The sequence below is a fragment of the Octodon degus genome, unplaced genomic scaffold (assembly GCF_000260255.1).
Source record: "Octodon degus isolate 3935 unplaced genomic scaffold, OctDeg1.0 scaffold00010, whole genome shotgun sequence".
Lineage (NCBI taxonomy): Eukaryota > Metazoa > Chordata > Mammalia > Rodentia > Octodontidae > Octodon > Octodon degus.
In genome coordinates, this window is record NW_004524586.1 from 9,930,630 (window position 1) to 9,954,148 (window position 23,519).

Genomic DNA, 23,519 nt, shown 5'->3' on the forward strand with positions numbered 1-23,519 from the left:
GGAGAGGGGGAGAGGGAGAGAGGGGGAGGGGGAGAAGGGGAGAGGCAGAGAGGGAGACAGGGAGAGAGAGGCAAGCAGGGAAGCAGGCAGGCAGGCAGAGAGAGGCAGGCAGATGAGGGGCTGCATCATGAGTACTGAAGAACTGGGGCTCCCCAGAGAAAGAAAGGCTGCCTCTCCATGTGGTGGAAGGCAGGTGTGGATAAGGGTCTGGGGTTGCTGCAAAGGGCAAGGGCATGGATCCCTCAGGCTCACTCACACCAGATGCTAGGAGTCTTCAGTTACGTGCTGATCTCAGAAATGAAAAGACATTACCTCCCTGGCACCAAATGCCCCAAATCCACAGACTGACACGTTCACAGATGGTTCTTTAATCCCAGTAGAATCCCAAAGTCACATCCCAAGGGGAGGCAGGTATATCTCTGTCCCACCTATCCCCAGTACTCAAGCAATGTCCCTCCAGGAGGGAACAAACAACCATCTGCCTGAAGCAAGCTCCCAGGACAGGGGATGAACTGAAGGACAAGGACCAACAGGGCCTACAAGAACTCCCCGTCACAAAATAGAAAGATAAGCAAGTAGCTCTGTTTCGGTTTGTGCCTAGTTGTCCCCCCAAAGCCTCATGCAGTCATGGGGCAGCATCTGGAGTTCACGATTCTTTTTTTTTTTAAATGAAATGTAAACTTCATTTTAATAAAAATCAATTAGTTACATATCCTTACCATTACAATTATAATTTAATATTGGTCTCAAGGGCATCATTATTGCAATTAGCTAAACAATTTAACAACTGGAGTAAGTTTTTTGCTATTTATTTATTTTTAATTATTTTATTGAGAAAGAAATAGCAATGATACAGTTTCAAAACAGGTTAGTAGGACAGTTACAATAATTAATACATTGCATATTGTCTTCATAGTAGCTGTTCATAGCACAAGATATAGACATGATATCTTCTCTGAACAACACTATTAGTACAAATCTTTCTTCTCACTGAACTAAGAGAAATTAGCTGTATATCTATCCTATTTTGTATATACAGATATTTATATTTTTTTCATTACAAAATGGTCCTTCATTTATATCCTCCTTGTTTGCTTCGTTTCGTCAGAGATGGGTATTCCATTGCCATTCAAATACTGTAGGTGTGTGAATTCAGCAAAATAATCCAATATAGTCCAAAACAGTAGTGGGTTATCTGCAGAACTGGCAATGTCAGAAGTTGTTGACTTGAGCCTTTTACAGCTCAGCATATTAATATGGCTTTACTTCTTATACGGTGATTGATTCTTAATCCAATGTTGGGACTGCAGGTGTGAGCGCCACACCCTGGCCCTGGGGTGGGTAATCTGCATTACCATGTAAGGAGGAGAGAGAGGCTAGCTGGCTGCCACAGCTGCTGCGGCTCCCTTTTGCTCCTTGCTCTATGCTGCCACCCTGAACAGCTGCTCTGTGCCACCACACCTTGGAGCCAGCTGAGTATGGACTGAAGCCTCCACTAACTGTGAGCTAAATAAACCTTTCCTTCCTTTTTTTTTTCTTTTTTTGCGGCTACTGAGCTATCTCCCCTTCCCTCTTCCTTAAATTTTGGGTATTGGACATTTTGTCCCAACAGGGAGAGACGAGTAACTGAGACAAGCTCTAAATGTGGCGACACAACAGGTTGAGGTGAAGGACATGGAGACATAAAACAGAGAAAACTACAACCAATCCAAGAAGGCCTCAAGCTTCCCCAGAGACAGGGGTTGAGAAGTTAATCACTGAATCAACAACTGATTATTCAAAACCTCCCAAGTAGCTCCCTTCCTCCACTTCATATCCCCAAGCTTCCTGCACCTTATGGGAGCCACCATCCTATCCAAGACTCAGATCTTGCCCACCTCCACAGATGCTCTGCTCTACTCCTCTGTGCTATCTCCTAAGACAGCCCTTCTAGGAAGCAGACTTGGCCTTGAGGGCAGCTTAGGGTCACAAAAGGGAGCTAAACACGACATCAGAGTTTCAATTCAAACAGTCAACTCTACAATTCCAGAGCTACTGAATGCTCCCTCTTATTTCACATACCTTAAGGTCAAGAGCCTCTAATTCATCACTATCCACATCCAAGTTCATACTTGGGCTTTTCTAGTACCAACGTTAATAAGGCAACAAACAAGGCCTGCCCTGGAGCACCCCTGAGATGCTCATTTGTGTCTCAGCCACCATTCCTACCAGCCCATCAGGACTACCCAACAGCCTACCCAACAGACTGCAAGATGTGGTAGCATTTTAATTCTGGCCAATCATATTGTGCTAGTAACAGAGAGCGTGCAGACCAACTCTTAAGAGCAAGACTCAGTGTCATAGAGGTTTCCCTTGCCTAGCTCTGACACCACTGAACAGAAGAGGACTCACTGTAAAATGCTCCTGTGATTTGTAGTTTTCGTCCAGGTAGACTCGAGCCCTGTTGTATTCTTTCATTGCATCACTTGATAGTAGTTCCCTAGAAAGACAAAAGAAAGCTGAGTAAGCAAAAGCACACTGACATCTCACCATTTTACAGGTGTGCTTACAAGGTACAAGGATGTGAGTCAAATGCCAAATTTTTTATATCACCACATATTATGGATTAGATCTAAAATGTCCCCCAAAGGCTCATGTGTTCAGAGGCAGGGCTTTTAAGAGGTGATTAAATCATGGGGGATGCTATATTTATTGGTGGATTAGTCCACTGATAAGTTCGTAGCCAAATGTGCTATAGGAAGTGGGGCCCAGTCAAGAGGTCGGGGGTTGGCTGGAAGGGAACACCTCCCTCCCTGGCTTGCTTTCTCTGTTTCCGGGCTGCCATGGGTTGAGTACCTTTTCCTTGGCCATGCTCCTCTGCCATCCTGTGTCTGCCTTGGAGCCAGCCAACTCTGGACTGAACCATGAGTCAAACTAAACCTCTCTTCTTTTAAGTAGATGCTGTTTGGGTATTGTGTCAGAATAATGGGAATGTGACCAAGACACCCTGAAGCCAACACCAACCAACTGTGGGACACAGGAAGGGAAAGAAGAAGCAAGATGCCAGCTACATGAGAAACTGAGACCCACTGCGTATTCCAGGTACATATGGCACAGGCCACTTGGCTCAGACTCTGAGCCCTGGTCTCCACACAACCCTCGAGGACTCTGAGGCCTCCAGGAATAGATACACTGAAGTAGGGAGCCTGAGAACTTGCACAAGGCCACTAGCCATAGGAAGCATGATTCCAAAGTCAGTGCAATGTCCTGGCCCTCATGTTTGATCTGAATAAGAAATGAGATCTGACAGGTGAGGAGCCTTCATTCACAAACACAGCCAGAGCTTACCTAGTCCTGCCTTTGCTTGCTCCTTGCAGACCAAGGTGTGGGTGGTGACAGCTGTCACAGCTTTCCCATCATCCATCAGCATGTAGCCCCACTGCCCTTCTCCTTCTCATGTTTCACAAATCTTAAGTAAATGACAATTTGGTCTTCCCCAAAGAGGAAGCACTGCATACACAAGGACCCATGAATGGAAAGGTGAGAGGCTGCCCTTTCAACTGGAGGCAGGAAGCAAGGGAGAAAGCAGGAGGTAGGCCCGAGCTCCAACAGCGTGTGAGTCAGCAAGGACAGACATGGTGGTGAACCTGGTGGACACCAGGGAACCCGCAGGCACCCAGTTCCTGGCAAACATGGCACCAAAGCGCTCTGAGGAAGAACAACAAGGCTCAACACTGAACTAACTTGTGTCCTATCTGGACCACCTCACAATTACTCGACATGCAAAGAGATCAATTTGTGGCCCAGGATCATTCCAAAAAAAGACTATAAACAGAACCAGAGCCAGGAAGGACAGACATGATAGAATTATCTGAAAGAATATCAGAAGAGCAATCATAAATATGATCAGAGTCTTAAGACTTCATGAATGAAATGAAGATAGACAGGCCTAAAAACCACAAAGGAAACTTGGAGCTTAAATATACAGCACTAGAAATAAACACCTTGGACGGATTTAATAGTAGATTAAGTCTGCCTAAGAAGAGGTCAGGGACTTACAGACCCACTACAGGAGCGGAGAACAGCATTTAAAGAAAGAAAAGACAAATCATTTCCAATAAACCCACAGGTTGAAAATAAAATCAAACCAAAGAGCACATAATCAAGTTGCTACAAACCAGCTACAAAGACAAAAATCTAGCAGCTGGGGTGGGGGGAAGCACATTATATACAAGAAAATTGAGATAGGAACAATGACCAAATTCTCATCAGAAACAATGTAACACAGAAGACCATGATATGGCGTCCTTAAAGTAGTGAGGGAAAAACTGACAAGCTACAATTCTATTTCCAACAAATGTGTCTTTCAAAAATGAAGACAAAGACCTTTTTCAGACAAATGAAAGCTGAGAGAATCAACAGCAGCTGACTTGTGCTAAAATAAACGTTAAGGAAAGTTTTCTGGCCAAAGGAAAATGATCCAGATAAAAAACAGAATTCACATGAGTAGAAAAGCACCAAAAGCAGTAAATGAACTGGTAAAAATAGCACTTTTTTCCACTTTTCAATCTTAAAGTATAACTCACTTGATTAAAGCACAAATACTAATGAGGCAGGTGAGCATCGCACAGGGAAGGGAACTAGCCCGGGCAGCTACACTGAGGGCCAAGAACACAGCGAGCCCTACCTGGGGGCTCTCAGGGCAGCCACACAGAGGAGGCAGCCACACGGCCTGCAGGCGCCCCATGCACTCCACCTGCCCTTCTCTCGGGATCAGTCACTCTTCCAGCTAGCACACCTTTCTGCTTAACAACTTGCAGAAATGCCTGACATATTTAATATCAATTTCTGCCAGTAAAGTGTGCTGCTATTAATTTTCTCAACGTGGCTTGTTCAGAGTACCATTTTATAAACAATGTGGTTAGTCTAATAGATCACCTGAGGCCCCCGTTAAGTCAGTACGCGTCCACAGCACCCAGCGGCCACATTCCTGTGGGGAGTCAGGACATGTGCGCCGCTCATCTCCATTCCTTCTTTCAGCTCCTTCCTTTCCCCTCGCTCCCGTTCCCTACCTATCTCCCTACTTGCTGCTACTTTTTCTTTTACTCTTTATTTATAATTTGGATTTATAATTTATAATTTGGGTTTCTAGTAGCACCATGTGATTCTTAAGCTTGTTTGCCCTCTTTACCTCATTCAACATTATTATGGTCTTATTTTCCTACAAATGACTCGTTTATCTTCCTTTATGGCAGAATCATACCCCACTGTGTGCAAATGCATTCTCTTTACCCATTCATCTGTTGCTGGACACAGAGGCTGCTTCAAAGATTTAGCTGTTATGAACGTGCTTCTACTTTGCCTCTTTTAAAAGAAATCTCTTCCTATCCCAAAGTTATACAGATATTCTCTCATATCTTAGTCTCAAACTTGTTGTGACATGAGGGGAGTAAGGGAAGAATGTAACTCCATCCTTCTAACTCAGGAAGCCCCGTGTCCTGCTCTGATGTCATGCACCACAGGAAGCAGGGAAACAGCCTGCCCCCGCACCCCACTCTCTACCCTGTGTCCGCACCAGCCCACACAAGCTGTTCCCACTACTGGGGGCCTGTGGCCCGGCTGGCAGGAATGGCACCTCATTACTCTTTGGAACCGTATTAGTGGGAACCACACTCATTTCTCCTAAGGGTCACTTTCCCTGTTCTTTGCACTCTGCTTCTCCATAGCACTTTCAGTGTTAGACTGTTAAATACTGGGGAAATGCCTTTAATGGTTTCTTTAAAATTTCCTTGAAATTATACATTATTTGCAGGACATGTGAAGGTATTTTAGCCTAAAAACAACTCCTTGTCACGCTAAGGACCTTAAGCTCAACAGGAAGTCAGCACAGGCAGCTGCATCACTCCCAACATCTGGCCCCTGGACAGCAGGGCATAGCAGCACTGTCTGATGTAGAGAGGGCCTAGCCATCCCACCCATGGGTCCACAGCATCCCCACAAGGCCCTGAGTGTGGCCTGCCTTCATTACACCTGAGAAGTCTTCCATCACCAGCCCTAGGAGTCCTCAGGCTTCACTTTTGCCCTGCCATTGGTCAGAGCAGTCACTGGGAGCCCTGCCTCTAGACAAGGACCTAAGAACCCTTTTTCTACAGTGGGTACCAAGATGACATCATCAAAGACACAGAGGACAGACTTTACAGGGTTGGCTTCGTTGAAAAAAATACTATCTAGTACGGTGGCCTTCCATACCTTCCCAAACAGTCTGACACATATATTTTGTTCACATAATTCACATATATTCACTATATTTGTTCCCAGTGACTAGTATTTCTGTAAAACTGCATAGTAGATTTCTAACAAAAGCACCCTCAAAGCGCTCCTTCTTTCCATGTTTCCTTTAGTCATAATTTTCTTTGAAAATGTGTTTCCGAGGCATATAGCAGCAGAAGTTCATAATGTGAAGGTACTGACTGCTTCCTGGATCATCTGTTGTCTGGACTAACAGGAAAGGATAGTCAGAGGACAGAAAATCCCACGTTAGCCACAGGCAACTCTACAATCAACAAACAAATCCTATCAACTGATATACAGGCCACAGGCAGGTTTTATCTGCAGGCATGTCTTTCAAACTTACTCAGGACAGAGCCAAGGATGCCACACTACTAGAGAAAAGTATGATCCAAGAGCATAGGTAGAGCGTGCCATCACCCTGTCCTCCAGGGGCTAGGTGTTGCCTGGAAGCACCCTGCAGCACCCTGCAGCAAAGGCCTGATACTACTAAGGCCACATATGAGACAAGCCCCAGCCTGAGCTATCTTCTGCTTCGGGTGCTGTGGGAAAGAGAGAGACTGCTTATCACTGCCACCTGAAGAAACAAAGCAAGACTTGCACAGGAGGGAGGTGCCTGATCTTCTAGCTAACACGGCATTCCTGCATGCCTGCTCCACATCAGCCTAACACCCTGATCCAGCCGGCCTCTAAATGTTGCTCATGCACCCTGAACACAAACAGCCGTCAGCGTCCCTGAAGCAAGCCAACCACAATGTCCAAGGTGTTGGCCCTTCCCAAGGGACTACATACCAGGAGCAAAGAGGTTTATGTAGGCAGAGGGAAATCCAGAGAGCCAAACACCTCTATCAGCAAAATCCTTCCCCTGGCTGTTCCATAATACACCACAATATCTCTGCAGAGACCCCACACAGACTAGGTGGTATCTAGGAGACGTGCCATTGTCATCCATCATGCTCATCACTCTCAGAGTCAGAGTCAGGGAAAGACAGATTTAGCAGGAGCTGAGAACACCCTCAGCGCTGAACATACTGCAGCCATGCTCTCAGCCCTGTGCCCAGCCAGGAAAGCCACACACCTGCACATGGCTACAGCATGTACTTATAGGGCAGGGAGGACAGAAAGAAAGACTGAAACAGTTGCAGAGGGTGTGTACAACTATCCAGGATCACCTGCCAATCCCTTGCACAAATATTGTAAGGTTGTTCCAGATATTGTAATGTGTTTGTGAGAAAATTCCAAGTTGTAACACATTGGCCCCAGTGTCCTTCTATGGACATAGGGTCTTACAAAGCATGTTCCTCATCAACAAGAGCAACTGAGCCTTAGTAGCAGTGTGTCTTGCTCCAGTCAAGCTTATGAAGGCTATTGATAGGACGTGAAGAGTAAGAACACATGGCAGCCAGGGGTGGGTTGCAGGGACATCAAAGATCCCCAGGAGAGCACCTTGTGCATGATGGGGACAGACACCAGAGCTGTACACTCAGAACCTTGTCCCAGCACGCCTTTGCCAATGCTTCTTTCTGGAGCACTGTGAGACGCTGGATATGATCAGAGCTGTGAGCTAGAGCCCTACCACAGAAGAACAAATGATTCTGATGTAAGCCTAATATAGTTTCACCATCCTTCTAGAACCTCAGTCCATTTCCCCATGAGAAATTACACTGAGAATTCTCTGACCAGCCAGTTCCTCCCTCCTAATAAGAGAATTAGGTCATGACCAAGAAGTTTGCAGAAATAAGACCTGAGAAAGGCAAAATGAAGGCAACAGTGTCTAATAGAAGACAAAGGCTTCCAGATCTCAGGGCCCAAATTCAGAAAAGGAAAAAGAAGATAGTGGACATAGTCCCCACTTTTGGGCACAAGCACGCAGAGCTGGGCACCTGCTTCCCTCTGGACCTTTACAGGTCCATGTCCCAGAACCAGCTAGAAGGCCAGGTACCTCTTCTCAGGCAAGACCCAGACAGACCTGTCATCTAAGGAACCACAGGGATATGTGTAACAGCTGGCACCATGCATATATATGGCTCTTTCTTCCTGAATGCTGTAAATTTCACCTTAGACTGCCAACCTCACTACAATGGATGCCGCTGCATGGACACCAGACCTGCCTGTTATCCACCATAGCAGGCTGGCCAGCATCCAGTCATGCAAGGCAGAATGCTGACACAGTTACAGGTACTGTTCTGACAGGTCCCTAAGACTGCATCCTCTAGCCTGAGTCCACAGATGCTTGCTTTTATGGAGGCAAGTGACTAATACATGTCTGAGCCAGGCCTTTTCTCTGTGGAAAATTATAGCTCCCCAAGGTGACCCAATCCACAGATGAATCTCAATGGCAAAGGTAGGGACCACACTCCCATTCACAGATCTATACCACTGCCCTCTGGCACCTGCCCTGAGACTTACTTGACAAACTTATCCACATGGGACATGGAGGCCTCGTAGTTCTTCCCTCCAAACTCCTGGCAGTGCAAGGCCATGAAGTGTGGCTTGTGCGTGTGCACGACCTGGAGAGGAAAAACACACAGGGTCAGGGCACACAACCATCATAGAGCTACTCCGCAATCCCTATGGCCTGGGCACCTACAGAATAGACAAAGACAAAGGCCAAAAAATCTAAACCCATGTGTTCTGTTTAACAGATTCTAGGAACCAGCCACTGTTATGGTTCCCACTATTTTTATTTCTAATTTCTTCTACATTTTCAATACTATAAATCCATTAGGAAAGATTCAGACTTTCCTAGAATCTTCTTCAATAATCTAGGAGATGGGGGGCTGGTGAGATGGCTCAGTGGTCTAAAGCACCTACTTAGAACAAGCTAAGCTAAGCAAAACACAGGGACCACGGTTCAATCCCCCAGCACCACATGCCAGCCAGCCCCGCCCCCTGGTGGGCTGAGCTGGCCACACACACACACACACACACACACAAAATAAATAAATAAATAAATAAATAAACATTTAAAAAAAATAATCTAGGAGATTGTTCTCTAATTATAAAAAAATAATATGTGACTACAGAGCGTCTGGAAAGACCTCAGAAAAAGAAATGAGGCATATTCTCACAAGTGAAGATACTACCTTCAGGACTCAATAATCTCACCAGAGAATGCAAACGCGGGCATGCATGTCTATGAATATGTGCTTGAGTGTGTGTTCATGAGTGTGTTCACCGTGTATGTGAATTATGTAAAAAGCTTATAAATATGTATGTAGATGCACATAAATGTTGACACAAGAGTGTGTGAGCATGCACCTGCAATGTGTACAAGTATCTTGAGTGTGCACTTGAAAGTAAATGGGCATGCACCATGTATGTGGTAGAATGTTTGAGCATTTGCATATTCATATATGCTTGCATGTATTTTTAACATATTCGGAAATCACTAAAGGTGATAATATAAGCATGTAGTAAGAGCCCAGTGCTGTGTGAAACACCACAAATGCACATCTTATGTCCTTAGTAACCCTGCAAGGTAGTACCCTGCTGCCCTATGTTCAGCAGGGGAAGACGCCATCACATGGCAGCAACCCACTCAAGATCACGTGGCTTGCCTGACCAAAGTCTGGGCTGGCCCACCCTCTCACAGCCTCACCCTCCCTATTATCAAAGATCCCAGCATCCCAGATCCCTAACAGCATGTGGTTTCTAAGATGACTAGCAAGCATTCTCACTTAACTATGCCCCCCTCCACAAGTCCAATCTATTCTAAACTTTTCCCTCTGAAGATCAGCAAATAGCCTTGACAACATGCTTCTAATTCCTGATGGCCACCTGACCATGTCACAGACCTCCATCTTATTTAACAGAAAACTGTAAGCAGGTGTTTGGTTTGCGTCTAGGTATCCCCCAAAGCCTCATGCAGTCATGGGGTGGCTTTCAGAGTTTGTGATTAATTCAGGATCCAATGCTGGAATTAAGGGTGTGTGTGCTATACCGCCCTGGGGCAGATAATCTGCATACAAATGTAAGGAAGGGAGACAGGCTAGCTAGCTGCCACAGCTACTGTTTCTCCCTTTGCTTTTTGCTGTTTTCTGCTGCCCTGAAAGGCTGCCCTATGCCATGTGCCACTCTGCCTTGGAGCTAGCTGAGTATGGACTGAAACCTCCACTAACTGTGAACTAAATAAACCTTTTCTTCCTTAATTTTGGGTGTCAGATATTTTGTTCCAGCAACGAGAAAACACTAACAGACAGTGGACACAGACAAGATGGCACAGGGAGCCTAAAGAGCTAAGCGGGAGGGTGATGAGGCCTCCTGAAGCACAGGGCAGGCAGCACCCCACAAGCAAGTCCACTGACTAGTGGCTGTACCCAACAGGCACTGTGGCACAACGAGAAAGGCTTTTGAGAGAGGGCAGGAAGGTAGAAGCAAATGAGTGAGCAGGTAAGGGTCACTGCCACCACAGGCCAGGGTCAACAACAGCCACAGGAATACCTGGAACCAGAGGTTTAGAAGTTGAGCAGACACACTGAGTGCCTCATCCACAGCCCCATAGCCTCTGTACTCTTCCTGTGCACTCCAGGTAAATTCTATACTACCTACTCCCAGAGGTATCACAATAAGCTCTGCAGTACATCTGGGAGTCCTGAAGCAGGCACTGGATGAAGTCCACCACATTATGACCCACCATATAAAAGGCAGGAGATTTTTTTATCTTGTAACTTGTGACATAAATACAGGAGGAAAATTCTAAAAAAATATGAATACTTAGGGGCACTTTTAAAAGTGGTACAACGCTGAAAGAAAGCCATAGCACCAATTCCTGGATCACGGGTTCACTTCAGCAGCAATGATAGAAGACACCATAGAGAAACTTCCTCACCTGTGTCGTGATGCTCTTGGCCAGGCAAGGGCACCACACAGGTTTCTTCCAAGGCCCACAGACAAATCTGTGCGTGCACCAGCAGCAGATATGCCTAATGGGCAGAGGCCAAGAATCACAGTGCCACATAGTGGCACATCAACAGACAAAAGGCTCTCATCTCATAAAAAGTCACCATAGGCTCTGCCACACAGATCTTTCAGCCTCTTGTCACTTTCTGAAGCAGCCTGCCCATATCCTGGCCTGTCCATGACTTCATGATTTCCACTGCATGTAAGACAGTTGTCACCAAGAGAGGGGTCGATTTCTCCAGTGAGAGATGTCCCACCTGAAGTTCTTCACTGCACTGTTTCCTTGTGCATTACTGACACTGCATGTGGCAAACTGTTAATACAAACTAGAAGCAATTTCTTGATGCACACAAGTAACTATAACAATTTCCACATATTTCCCGGTTTCCATAAACAAGACCATTGGGTCCAGCTTCCTAGAACTCTGCACAATGTTCTTATGCAGCTCTGAAAGGAAAAGGGTGTCACAAACAGAAAGCAGAAAAGTATATGAGGGTTGTGGGGGCTCATACCAAGACGTATCTATGATATACACTGCGTTATCACATGTAGATGCATTTTCTATGAAAAACAAAATCACAGCAATGTTAGCAGTCTCCAAACTCAGACAACCAGGAAAGGCAAGTAGAAAACACTTTTAATAACTGCCCATTTAAGAAGACTGTTGGTCCCTGCTCCCCTAGAGGACCAGTTTCATTGCAAAGTGAAAGTCACAACTTTCATTTCATGAGTTCAAATCTGTTTGCCTTCATCTAACTTCCAAGTAACATTTTCTCTTAAAGGGCCAGGGAGATGGTTCAGTACAGTAAGTGCTTTCCTGGCAAGTGCAAGGACCTGAGTTCAACTCCCAGTCCTGCCAAATAAATAAATAAATAAATGTTTTTATTTAAAACCAAAACATTTTATCTTGAAATAAATTTGTTGTTGTTTAAAGAAAAGTAGGCTTTTGTGCCACAAAAGTCAATGCTTAAATATTATTAAATGACTTGGGGATCAACTCCGGTCCTCTGGTTCTATGTATCCCCAAAACAGAGTAGAGATCTAAAATCAGCAGCTAGTTAAGGAATCAACTGATAACCCAACTATTAGTTCTGATGAAAGAACCACAGCAAGCAAGGAAGACAACAGCCATCCTGGCAGGCAGGCCTTGGTGCCTGGCACAGGGACCCTCCCAGACAGCTGCTCAGCACTGCCCAGCATTCACGGTTGGGAGCCCTAGCAGACAAGACAACCAAGCCTCCTTCTTTCATGTGGGATAGCAAATGCAGCCCAAGGAACGTGATTTTGACTAGGAGGCCAAGTCAAACTTGAAAGATATTCACATGCAACAAATGTTCTCAGACCACACAAAACAAGCTACTCTATGTTGCTTCCAAGTAAGTGCAAAAGAAATAAATGTTGTAAACCCAGGAGAAGAAAAGACACAGAAGATGCAGGGCACAAAAAATAAGCCAGTCAACTTTTAGGAGAGAAAAAGCACAGGTAAGTGTTAACTGACCCAACTGAACAGACAGAATTCGTGGGAGTCGGGGTGGGGGTGAGAGGATGAAGACACGTGCTCCATGAGGCGCCACGGCCAAGGAATGAGCTGCACACACTGGGCAGCCACTCATGTTCCACCTGGCAGGAAAAGAGGAGCCCACAGCAAAGGCCCAGGCTTGGGGACAGCAGGTCCAGCACAGAAGAAAAATCTTGCTCTGAAACACCCACAAAGGGCAGGCACTATGAAAGACAGCATACACTGTCCCAGGACAGTCACTTTCCAATGCAGAGTCAGCATGGAAAAGGGCAACAGCCCAACAGACAGCAGCAAGCTAAGTCCAGAACACAGAAGAGCAAGCCAAGAAAGCCAGAATGATGTAACTGTTGAGCTCAGCCCGCATGAGAGATGGAATAAAAGCCCATGAACACCACAAGGCATCAAAGAGCAAAGGCTAAGGTTCTGCAGACATTTAAAGATGCAGCAGGACATTCTACATAACGTTGTACAGATGTATCTGATCATTTAGATGACAAAAGACAAACATGGTCTTCCAAATCCAGCCACAGAGAACACCTGAGCCACTCTTCTCATGGTCACAGAAGCTGGACATAATTAAACCTGCTGGGACGGGGGGGGGAGGCCTCCAAAAGAGCGCAATAATCATGGATCCAGCAGACAGCACGCACCTTCCTGGGGCACTGACTGGCAGCTGCCAAACTCCAGGGGCCTCTCAGAGTTCCTCACACACAGCTTCAGAAGACCAGATGGCAGGAGCCAGGGTGTGCTTAGGCCTTCTCAGTTACAGTAGTATTGTCAGAAAAGGAGCGTATTGTGTTTCTTATATAACAACAAAGTGTTTTAAAGCAGCTGGGAGTAAGTGATGAAATGGACACTCAGAACTGTCAGGCACCAGCTAGAGAAGCTACAGATTCTGACTGGCCAAAGATCTGCCATGAGGCCTCCTTTCTGAATTGCACTAAAACTTCTCAAGCACAGCTCTCTGCCTAGCATATGTGAAATCAACTACCTTTCTCTGAAAACAAGGAATATTATGCAACAGCAAGTAACATCTCCTTTCTTCTTGGAGGCAGGCAGGGTGTGAACCTAGAACAGCACTATGGATGAACTCAGCCTGGTCTCCAGCTACGTAGAAAACATCCTCTCTCTCTCATGCTAAATTCTACTTTTTGCCTCCACAGGATCTTTTCCAAGCACGGAAGACTGGAGATCACTCGATGACCAGCAGCACATGCTCTCGGGCAGCTTCTAACCTGTCCTGTCTTCATCCATGAATTACAGAGAATGCTCAGCCCCAAAGATACTGGGAGGGACCCGGGAGCTGCAGTGGGAGGGGCACCAGCCACCAGCATGAGACAGACCTCATTTTTTCTGCCTTACTCTGCTCTAGTGCAGCCTACAGGAGCTGACCATTATGAAGGAGATCACGATAATGATGGTGACAAGGGCAAACATCCACTCGCTGTGGCCAGGCTCAGCAGGTTTTGCCTGCCTCTCATATGTATCAAGGTATAGCTGGGGAAGGAGACACCTCAGCTGAACAGGGGCAAGCTGACTCACTCACATGCACAGCAGCCCTGGGTAGGACGCACTAGATGATACTCCCAGGCTCAGACCTTTCTGCACATGCATCCTAACTGCTAGTTGAATACTCCGCCCAAAGAACCAAATTGTCCACTTGTGTTCTATTTAAAACAACTCACCAAAAATAACAACAAAAATGAAACCAAAAACCTCAAAACAGACAAACCCCCAGTGTCAGCAGGCAAGATGTTTGCCAGACTGTCAACATACAACACTTGCTGTTTTGGGCCGTGTCTAGAACCTAAGAATCTCCAGTATACAAAACAGTCCTCACTACACCTACCCCCAGGTCAGCACAGGCCCAACCCCAAAGACTCATGACATGCTTTACCTGAGAAAGAACAACTACATGGCCTCCTGGCTGCTCTGGATTCATGGAGCAAAGGCGGCCTTCCACAGGCTGCTGAAGGCAGAGTCTAGCCCTTCCCCTTCCTCTACCAACTGCCTCAGGAGACACTAGCCTCTGGCCCTCAGGGAGTAGGTAGCCAGGGCCACCAGGCTGTAGGCCCCAGCCGGAGTCTGGGTCTTAGAGGAGTGACAAGTGCCTGGAATTCTGGGTGTCCAGGTGCTCTCTTGACCAGGCAGGCTGGCCATCCTGTCACCTGTGGTAATATTCCTGCTGCCCTCAAGGACTTAAAAGTTGCAATCACATTTCATCCCTGCTCTCAGGCTATGGCTCATGGCTACCCAGCCATGACATACTGTGTGATGTAGTTCTGTAGAACCTTATTTTCCCCTTGTAATATGGGAAAACCATAACATGTGGCCACAGATGCTGGAAGCAGCAAAGGAGTCAGAGGCATGGGCAACCATGTTGTGAGCCTTGTAAACAAGAAGGTCTGGCACCGCTTGCTAACGTCTCAGCAGCTGCTGATAGTTAATTTGCTACTTTCTCTGCCCCAAGTTTTCCTGCCATTTTTGCTCTAAGTGGAACATATCTACTTGATTTCATTCCATAGACTATTAGCCTAAATTTGTATCCACTGAAGTTGCTGTTCTCCTCTCACTGGGCTCTCTACTAATACCACATGAGCCCAGCTCTGCACAGCTTGCATGGGGCCTGAGCTCACTGTCACAGGTGCCCCCTGGTGGGCTTTGAGCCCAGGTGACCTGGTTAGGAATAGCCCTAAGAGCATCTGTTCATGTGTGCTTAGAAGGAAACCTACTCAAGATGCAGAAAAAATCCAAGCTATGCATGCAGAACAGACTCACACCAGCAGAACAATAGCTCCAAGATTCGGGCAAATTTTTACTTTTCAGGCTTTTTGTTAAAAACTAAGACACACCATGCACATCAGCCTAGGCCTACCCAGGGTCAGAATCTTCCATATCATTGTCCTCTACTTCCTATCCAGACCCACTAGAAGGTCTTCAGGTGATGAAACCATGAAGCTATTTCCTCCTGTACGTCCAGAAGGTCTTGAGAGCGTTAACACCGTGGGGCTATCACCTCTTGCGACAATAATGCTTCTCAACTACCTCTGGGGAACTTCCCTGGGCACCTAAGAAGTCACTCCTCAGATAACATGTCCACAGTCATGCTATCTTTGCTTAATGTTTGCATCACAGATTTGCTTAGAAGCAGATAATACACCATTAATAATGAGTATTCTCTCTATTAATGAAAACCTTTCAGGATTGGCTTCATGTTTTCCAGTTTTATATGGAGCTTGACAGAGTATGCAGGTGCTTCTGCAAATATTCTGAGGTGTTCTTTTTTTTTCTTCTGCAATTTATTTTTCCCTTACCTCTTCTTCTTCCTTATTTATTTTTGTTGGTCATTCTAACATTTTTACTTTTTGAATTTTAAATAGAATAAAAAAGAAAAAAGCATTAAAAACTATACAGAATTTCAAAACAAAATAGAAAATCAACAATGGTTGTTATATTACATACTGTTATCTTCAAAGTAGGTGCTCAGATTAAACATTAACTGTTCCTTTCGCCAAACCAATAGAAATTAGTAGTACAATTATCTTAGGGTGTGTGTGTTTGTGTGCATTCTTTCCCTTCCTTTTTTCTTCTTTTCTCCTTTCCCCCATCCCAGTTGTTCTTCCCTTTCGGGCAGTTTCTTTCCCTTTTACAGTATCTATTGTATCTATCAGATTTTATTTACTCTTTCAGGTCCCTACACTAGGGAGACAATATGATGTTTACATACACGTGGGTCTGATTTATTTCATTTATGTGTGATCGCTAGATGCATCCATTTATATAGAAAAGGCTTGAGTCTATCTCTCTTTAAAGCTGAGAAATACTTCATCATGTAAAAATCACTTTTTTACCCATTCCTCAGTTGATAAGCATTTGGGTTGTTTCCAAGACTTAGCTATTACAAAGTGTGTTGCTATAAATGTAGATGTATACATATCACTGTGGCATGATGTTTTCACTTCTTCTGGAAAAATACCCAGAAACAGAACCACTGTGTCCAATGACACCTCCAAATCCTAGTTTTTCTGAGGAATCTGCACATGGTTTTCCATAGTGGTTGTTACCAGTTTACAGTCCAACCAACAGTAGAGAGGAGGTCCTTTTACCCCACAGTCTTGCCAGATTTGTTACTGGTTGATTTCTTGATGACAGCTATTCTTTCTGGGGTGAGATGGAATCTCAGCATTGTTTTAATTTGCATTTCTCAAAAGACCAATGATGTTGAACATTTTTCATACATTTATTTGTTATTTGTATTTCTTCATCTGAGAAGTGTGTATTCATCTCACATGCCCATTTTTGGATTGGGTCATTGCATTTTGGGGGCCTTTCCTTCATTCCTTTAATTTTCTTTTTTTTTTTTTGGGGGGGGGTCAGAACTGTGGCTTGAACTCAGGCCCTTGAGGTTACCTGGCAAGCGCTTATTCTAATGAGCTTTCTCCTCAGCCCCTCATTCTTTATATGTTCTAGATATAACTCCTTTGTCTAAAAGAGAGTTGGCTAAATTGTTTTCACCATTTGTGGGTTTTCTTTTTACTCTCTCAGTAGTTTCTTTTGATGTGCAAAAGCTTTTTAATAAGAGGAGATCATAGTTGTTGACTCTTTGAAGTCTTTCCTATGCAGGCTGGGTTTTCGTAATGAACTCTCTGCTTATTCCTATGTCTTCAAGATTTCTACCAACTTTCTCTTACACTAGATTTAGTGTTTTTGCTTTAATATTTAATCTTTGATCCATTATGATTTTACTTTAGTGCACAGTGACATATTTGGGTCTAGTTTTAGTCTTCAGCATGTAGAAAGTCAGTTACTCCAGCACCATTTATTAAAGGGCTATCTTTTGACAAGAGGACACGTTGGGCCCCTTTGTCAAAGATAAGGTAATTGAGATATGTTTGTGCTTCTGTGTGCATCTTCTAATCTGTTCCTTTGATCCTCTGGTCTGGATTTTTTTTTCCCCCAAACTATGCTGATTTTATCACAGTGGCTTTGTAGTATGCTTTCAAGTCAGGGACTGTGATGCTTTCTGCCTTTCCTTTGTTGCTCAAGACAGCTTTTGCTATTCTGACTCTCTTCTGGTTCCAGGTGAATTTTAGGAATGTTTTCTCTAGATCTGTGAGATATACTAATGGTATTTTGATTGGGATTGCCTGGAAGCTATGTAACAATTTTGGGAGTATGACCATTTTCACAGTGTTGGTTCTTCCCATCTAGGAACAAGGAATCTTTCCATTTTCTGAAATCTTCTTTGATCTCTTTTTTTCAGAGTACTGTAATTTTTTATTTCTTTTGTTACATTGATTCCTAAGTATTTCAATTTTTGGGATGCTATTGTGAAAGTTGTTATTTCCCTAATTTCTCTTTCAGTATATTTGTTGTTTGTATACAGAAATGCTATTGATTTTTGAGTGTTCATTTTGTATCCAGTTATACTACTGAACATGTTAATTCTAGGCATCTTTTGCAAGTTTTTCAAGTTTTTCATGTAGAGTATCATATCATTTGCAAATAATGATAATTTAACTTCTTCCTAGGGTCCTGAGTTCAATCCCTGATACCACAAAAAAAAAAAAAAAATCTTCCTTTCCTACATTTATTCCTCTTATTTTTCTCTCTTTTCTAATTGCTTTGGCTAATGTTTCCAGAACTATGTTGAAAGGAGCGGTAAAAGTGGGCATCCCTGCCAGGTGTGGTGGTACACACGTGTAACCCCAGCACTCAGGAGGTGGATCACTGTGAGTTCGAGACCAGCCTGAGCTACAAAGTGAGCTAAAGGCCAGCCTGAACTACATAGCCACACCCTGTCTCAAAAAGACAAAAAAGAAAGTGGGTATCTTTGTCTTGTTCCTGAGTTTAAAGTGAAAGCTTTCATTTTTTTTTTTTTTTTGTCCAGGCAAAATTTTTTTGTCCATTTAGTATAATGCTAACTATTGGCTTTTATCAGATTATAATAAAAATCCACCTATACCAATTTTTTGTAGGGTTTTTATCATGAATGAATGTTGGATGTCAAGTTTTTCTGCAAGTACTAAGAAGATCACGTGATTTTCGTCTTTGGCTCTGTTGCTATGGTATATTACATTTACTGATTTATGTATATTGAACCATCCTTTTCCCTCCTAGTAAGAACAGAAAATAAAAACACCTTTATATAAAAGAAGACCAAAGGCTTCCCAAAACCAACATGCTCAATATGGAAGGGGACAGAAAATGCTAGAGAGCAACTAGGATCCCTGTAATTAAGGGAAAACAGCAAAAATGAATATATGAATATATATACTGCAGTATATATATACAGTATATATGTAATGTATAGTTATACACTATAAATAGTATGTATATGTAGTATATATAGTTATATGCTAAAACATATCATGTTATACATACAAAGTCCACTAAAAAAAAGTATCAAGAAAAGAAAAACAGGGGGCCGGGGAGTTGGCTCAGTGGAATAAGCGCTTCCCTGGCAAGCGCAAGGGCCCAGTTCAATGCCTGATTCCGCAAAAAGAAAGAAAGAAAGAAAGAAAGAAAGAAAGAAAGAAAGAAAGAAAGAAAGAAAGAATTATTTTAATACTGAATTTATTGAAACATCACGAGAGTAACACAAGTTGTCTTTGGCCTCTACGATCACAGGAGGTACTCAAAGTGGTGGTGGCCATTAGCTTCCAGACATTTATTAGTACAGAAAATGAGTGTGTATATTTTTTGGCAGACTCTACATAAAATGTGTATCATATAATACAAATTATATGCTACATAATTATATATGGATAGAGAACCACTAAATCTTAGCCTTTATTGCACTTTAGAGACAATGTGGCACTGCAAAACAACAATAATTAAAGGGAAAAAAACAAAAAAAAACAAAAAACAAAAAACACCAACACCCAACAGTGATCCCTCATTCTAGGGCTGGGTCTCTGTAATAAACAAAGGCCCCAAAACTGGGAAGACACAGGATGACCTCTAAAAGGGCCTGGGGCAGGGTTCAGGACACAACCAGGAAGTCTGAAGATGCTGGGAAGCATCTTGGCCCCGCGGTGGCAAAGCTATGGCATGCATGCTACGGTGGCCCTGCAGAGGCCTCTACGTTGGCAAGCAAGCCGAGACACTCCAGCAGCCAAGCGTTGGATAAGAGCTGATATTCTAAACTAAAACCTCAATATTGAGGCATAATTGTACATTAGCACTTTGTGATAAATAAGTGGGTTCTGGGATGCAATTTAGGTACTTGGTCTCTAAAAGACTTGCCATCACTGATCTAGGCAATTAGAATACGGGCTAGTGCAAAGGGATACTTAAGGGCCTGCCCTTGACATAAAGGACACTATTTGGTGCACTGGATCTGGAAAAGAGGAAGATACAAAAACAAAGCAGCAGACCAAGGCAACTGAGTGCTAAAGGAAAAAGTAAGAAAACGATGTAAAAAGAGGTCCTTGCAAGAAAAAAAAAGAGAGAGTAATAAAGTCAGAGGGCTAACACTAAAACAATGCAACTATGGTACCTGAACTTTCCAAGACTGACAGAAGAGGGTGCTATGACACCACAAATCCTGCAAACGCTGTAATGTCAATGAAAAGAAAACACAGGGGAGCTCCCTGCAACACTACAATGAATGAATGAATGAATGAATGAATGAATGAATGGTTCTACAGACAGAAACATCTATAATTCAGGGGAAAAAACTACAAAGAGTAAAATTTAAGTCTACACTGAAAATAAAATTAAATAGACTCAAACAATCATTTTGAACCAGTAACATGAAACTAAAACAGAAATAGCCCCAAAAACAAAAAGGAAGACATGAGAAATGCTGATTAACCTGGGGGGGATGGCAAAACGATAAAAATAACCACAGAAAAGAAAAACATTACAAAATGCAGCATGAAAAAAATCAAGAAGAAAAATGCAATAGCAATTGGAAAAAAAAAAAAATTAGCTGATTCCCCCTCCCCAAGAAAAAGACAATTCAGAAAACTACTATTTAAAGCCACCATCCAAGAAATAAACATACAAGCAAAGACTTGAACATCCATTTGGAAAAGCTCATGGAGAACCTGAGAAATGATCCCAAAGCAACAATCCTAAAATGCGCTAGCACAACAATTAGGTCCCAAAATGCACATAAGTCTTCAGGGGCTCCAGATTTAAAGAGGGATGAACAGCAATGTCTGGCACCACATTCTTCAGAACCAACATTCAGACTAAAGCAACAAGAGAAAAACCTTTCTGAAGAGGCTCAATAAAATAAAGTGTGAGCCAAGGATTAAACATCCAGCTAAGTGTTCTCACAGAAAAATAGTTTTCAACATACAGAAACGTGACAAGCCAATCAGCGTCTGTAAATAATCTAGTAGAGAGCAGGTCCTGCCCTAAAGAAGCTGATACTTACTTGAGGTTCTGCAGACTATTCTGTCTCCACGTAGGAGCTCAGGAACACAAAGGCAGTCACAGGCTGCTCAGGTAAATCGTGATTTCCAGAAACAGGCAGAGGCTAGATGAGAGGGAGGGGGGCTGCACACTGCCACCCGGGCTTAACGGAACAATTAGGGTAAAAACCCCTACTGGGTTTCACTGTATACAGACGTAACACATACACCATGGAGTACTGCATTTGTGGTGATTTTTGGGTAAACAAGCCTACCATGCTTTCAGTCCTATAAATATATAACACAATTATGTATGAAACATAATATTTATAATAAATGGCAGTATTTATATATTTGGTATGCTACAGTATGTATCACTATTTTAGAGTGTATCCTTTGAATTATTAAGAAAAAAGTTACCATAGAACATTTGCCAGCAGGAGACTCTGTGTCTCATGGTTACTGCGTCTCCTGACTACATCAGGAGATAATGTCCTATGAATGACCTCTACCTCTCACGTGTAAGTGCACTTAGAGATGTTTACACAACTAGAAAACCATCTAACAATGCATTTCTCAGAATGTATTCCTGTCCTTAAGTGACATGACTACATATAAGCCTAGAGCAACCACCCAAAGTATTTTTAAATGCAAGTAGCCAAAAGATAAATGTAGAAAAATCCAAATGAAAACAGTAATGGTGAAACAAAGGAACAGGGAGCAGAGTATAAACAGAAGCCGAGTAATAAAATAGCCTACCTACATTCAACCGTGGTGACAATTATATTAAATGTTATCCTCTGGACCTGCCTGTGATATGTGGCAACCACAAGTCGTATGTGACTGATTAAACTAAAGTTGCACAAACAAATGCCTAAAAAGCCAGTTGTGCAACAGCACTAATCCCCTAAGCTGGTTACCAGTCTCCTGTGGCCAGCCGGCGGCACCACACCAGAGACAACGCGGACAGGGCGCTGCTTCCGCCAAGAAGCTCTGCCACGGGCGGGCGCCGGGACCCTCCAGGGAAGGCTGGAGGGAAAGAGGCTCCCTGCGCTGCTGTGAGAGCCGTGCTTGCGTCACAAACACACAGACCGGACCACAGACACGCCACACAGATACACCACGCGGCAATGGGCAAGAGGAAGGCAGGCAAGAGTGACTGTGCTAACGAGGGACACGAGACTTCATGAAAAAAAAGTCATGAAATGAAGTGGAACATTTCATAACCATTGGAGACTATGCTCAGGAAGACAGCACCAAGAAACAGGTAATCCCACAAGCACTGTAGGGAAAGTTCAACACTGTCCCTCAGTAAACATACCTACATGTACACACAGCACACATAAACACATGCACATACAAAGAATCAGGACACAGAAATACAGTCAAGTACCCTGAACTAATGACACACAGAAACACCTATCCAGTGACTGCAGGTACACGTTTTTCTCTACTACACAAGAAAACGCATGCTGCCCATAAACCAAGTCTCAAGAAAATGTAAAGAAATCACTGAAATCAGAGTCTGTTCTTTACCCACAAGTAACCAGAATCATACTACATAAAAGCAGACAAGAAAAACAATACACATTATTTGATCCTATCATATGTTATAAAATGAAAACTCATCAGAAAGTGAACCAGTGAATTCCTGGTGACAGCAGTAGGGAGGAGGAGAAATGAAAAAGGCACTAAAAACCTGCCTTGGGCAGAATGTCACTGTTTTGATAAATAGTGAGGGACACAGGTGTAGGCCTAAACTGTAATCTACCACTATAAACTTTAAATATGTGAAATGTATGGCACACCAATTATAATCTCAGTAAAGTTACGTAAGTGCTTCATTTCTACCAACACAACAATCTTAATATAGAAGCTGACTATCTGAACACTGCCTGTATATTTAAGGTGATGGAATTATCAATCATTATAGGTATAACAATGGTACTGTGGAATTTCTTACCTTCAGCAGTAAGTACAGAAATATTCACAAATAAAACAATAGACCTCCTGGTTTTGCTTTGAGATGATTTGAGCAGAGAAGCATGTGGAGGCCGACTTGAAGCAAAGCTAGCCCAACTCACCTGCTGGGTGTAGGGCCAAGCCTGAGGTTCAGCCTACTATCTTTCCCTTCTACGTCTGAAATTCAAATATATGTGCTGAACACACTCACTATTTAACTGTTGGGCGAAGAAAAACCAGACCCAAAGAACACACCCCCTTTGGACCTCGGGCCTTGCCAGCACTCTTCAAAGCAGCAGTGAACACCGCCGGACACGTTACAGTATGGTGGGAAACAGTGCCCTGATCTTTCCTAATTCCCCAGTGACAAGCGAAGTGAGAAGGGAGGTGGCAGCATTCCTCTTAAGTGTCACACCCTGGAACTTCCATCTGCCAGTTCCTGGGGTGATGTAGTGCTGCGATCAGATGATGCAAATCCATGCCATCTACAGGCATCTGCAGGC

At 43.6% G+C, this 23,519-nt stretch overlaps 1 protein-coding gene across 2 annotated transcripts in view; it reads right to left on the bottom strand.

Moving 5' to 3' along the window:
• The window catches only part of Inpp5a (inositol polyphosphate-5-phosphatase A), a 263,156-nt gene that overhangs the window by 143,509 nt on the left and 96,128 nt on the right, over positions 1 to 23,519 (bottom strand). For both annotated transcript variants that reach the window (XM_004625559.2, XM_023708885.1), the window contains 2 exons: positions 8,677 to 8,777; positions 2,392 to 2,479 (listed from right to left, as the gene is read on the bottom strand). In XM_004625559.2, coding sequence (XP_004625616.1) covers positions 2,392 to 2,479; positions 8,677 to 8,777 — 189 coding nt within the window. The remainder of the gene's footprint in view (positions 1 to 2,391; positions 2,480 to 8,676; positions 8,778 to 23,519) is intronic.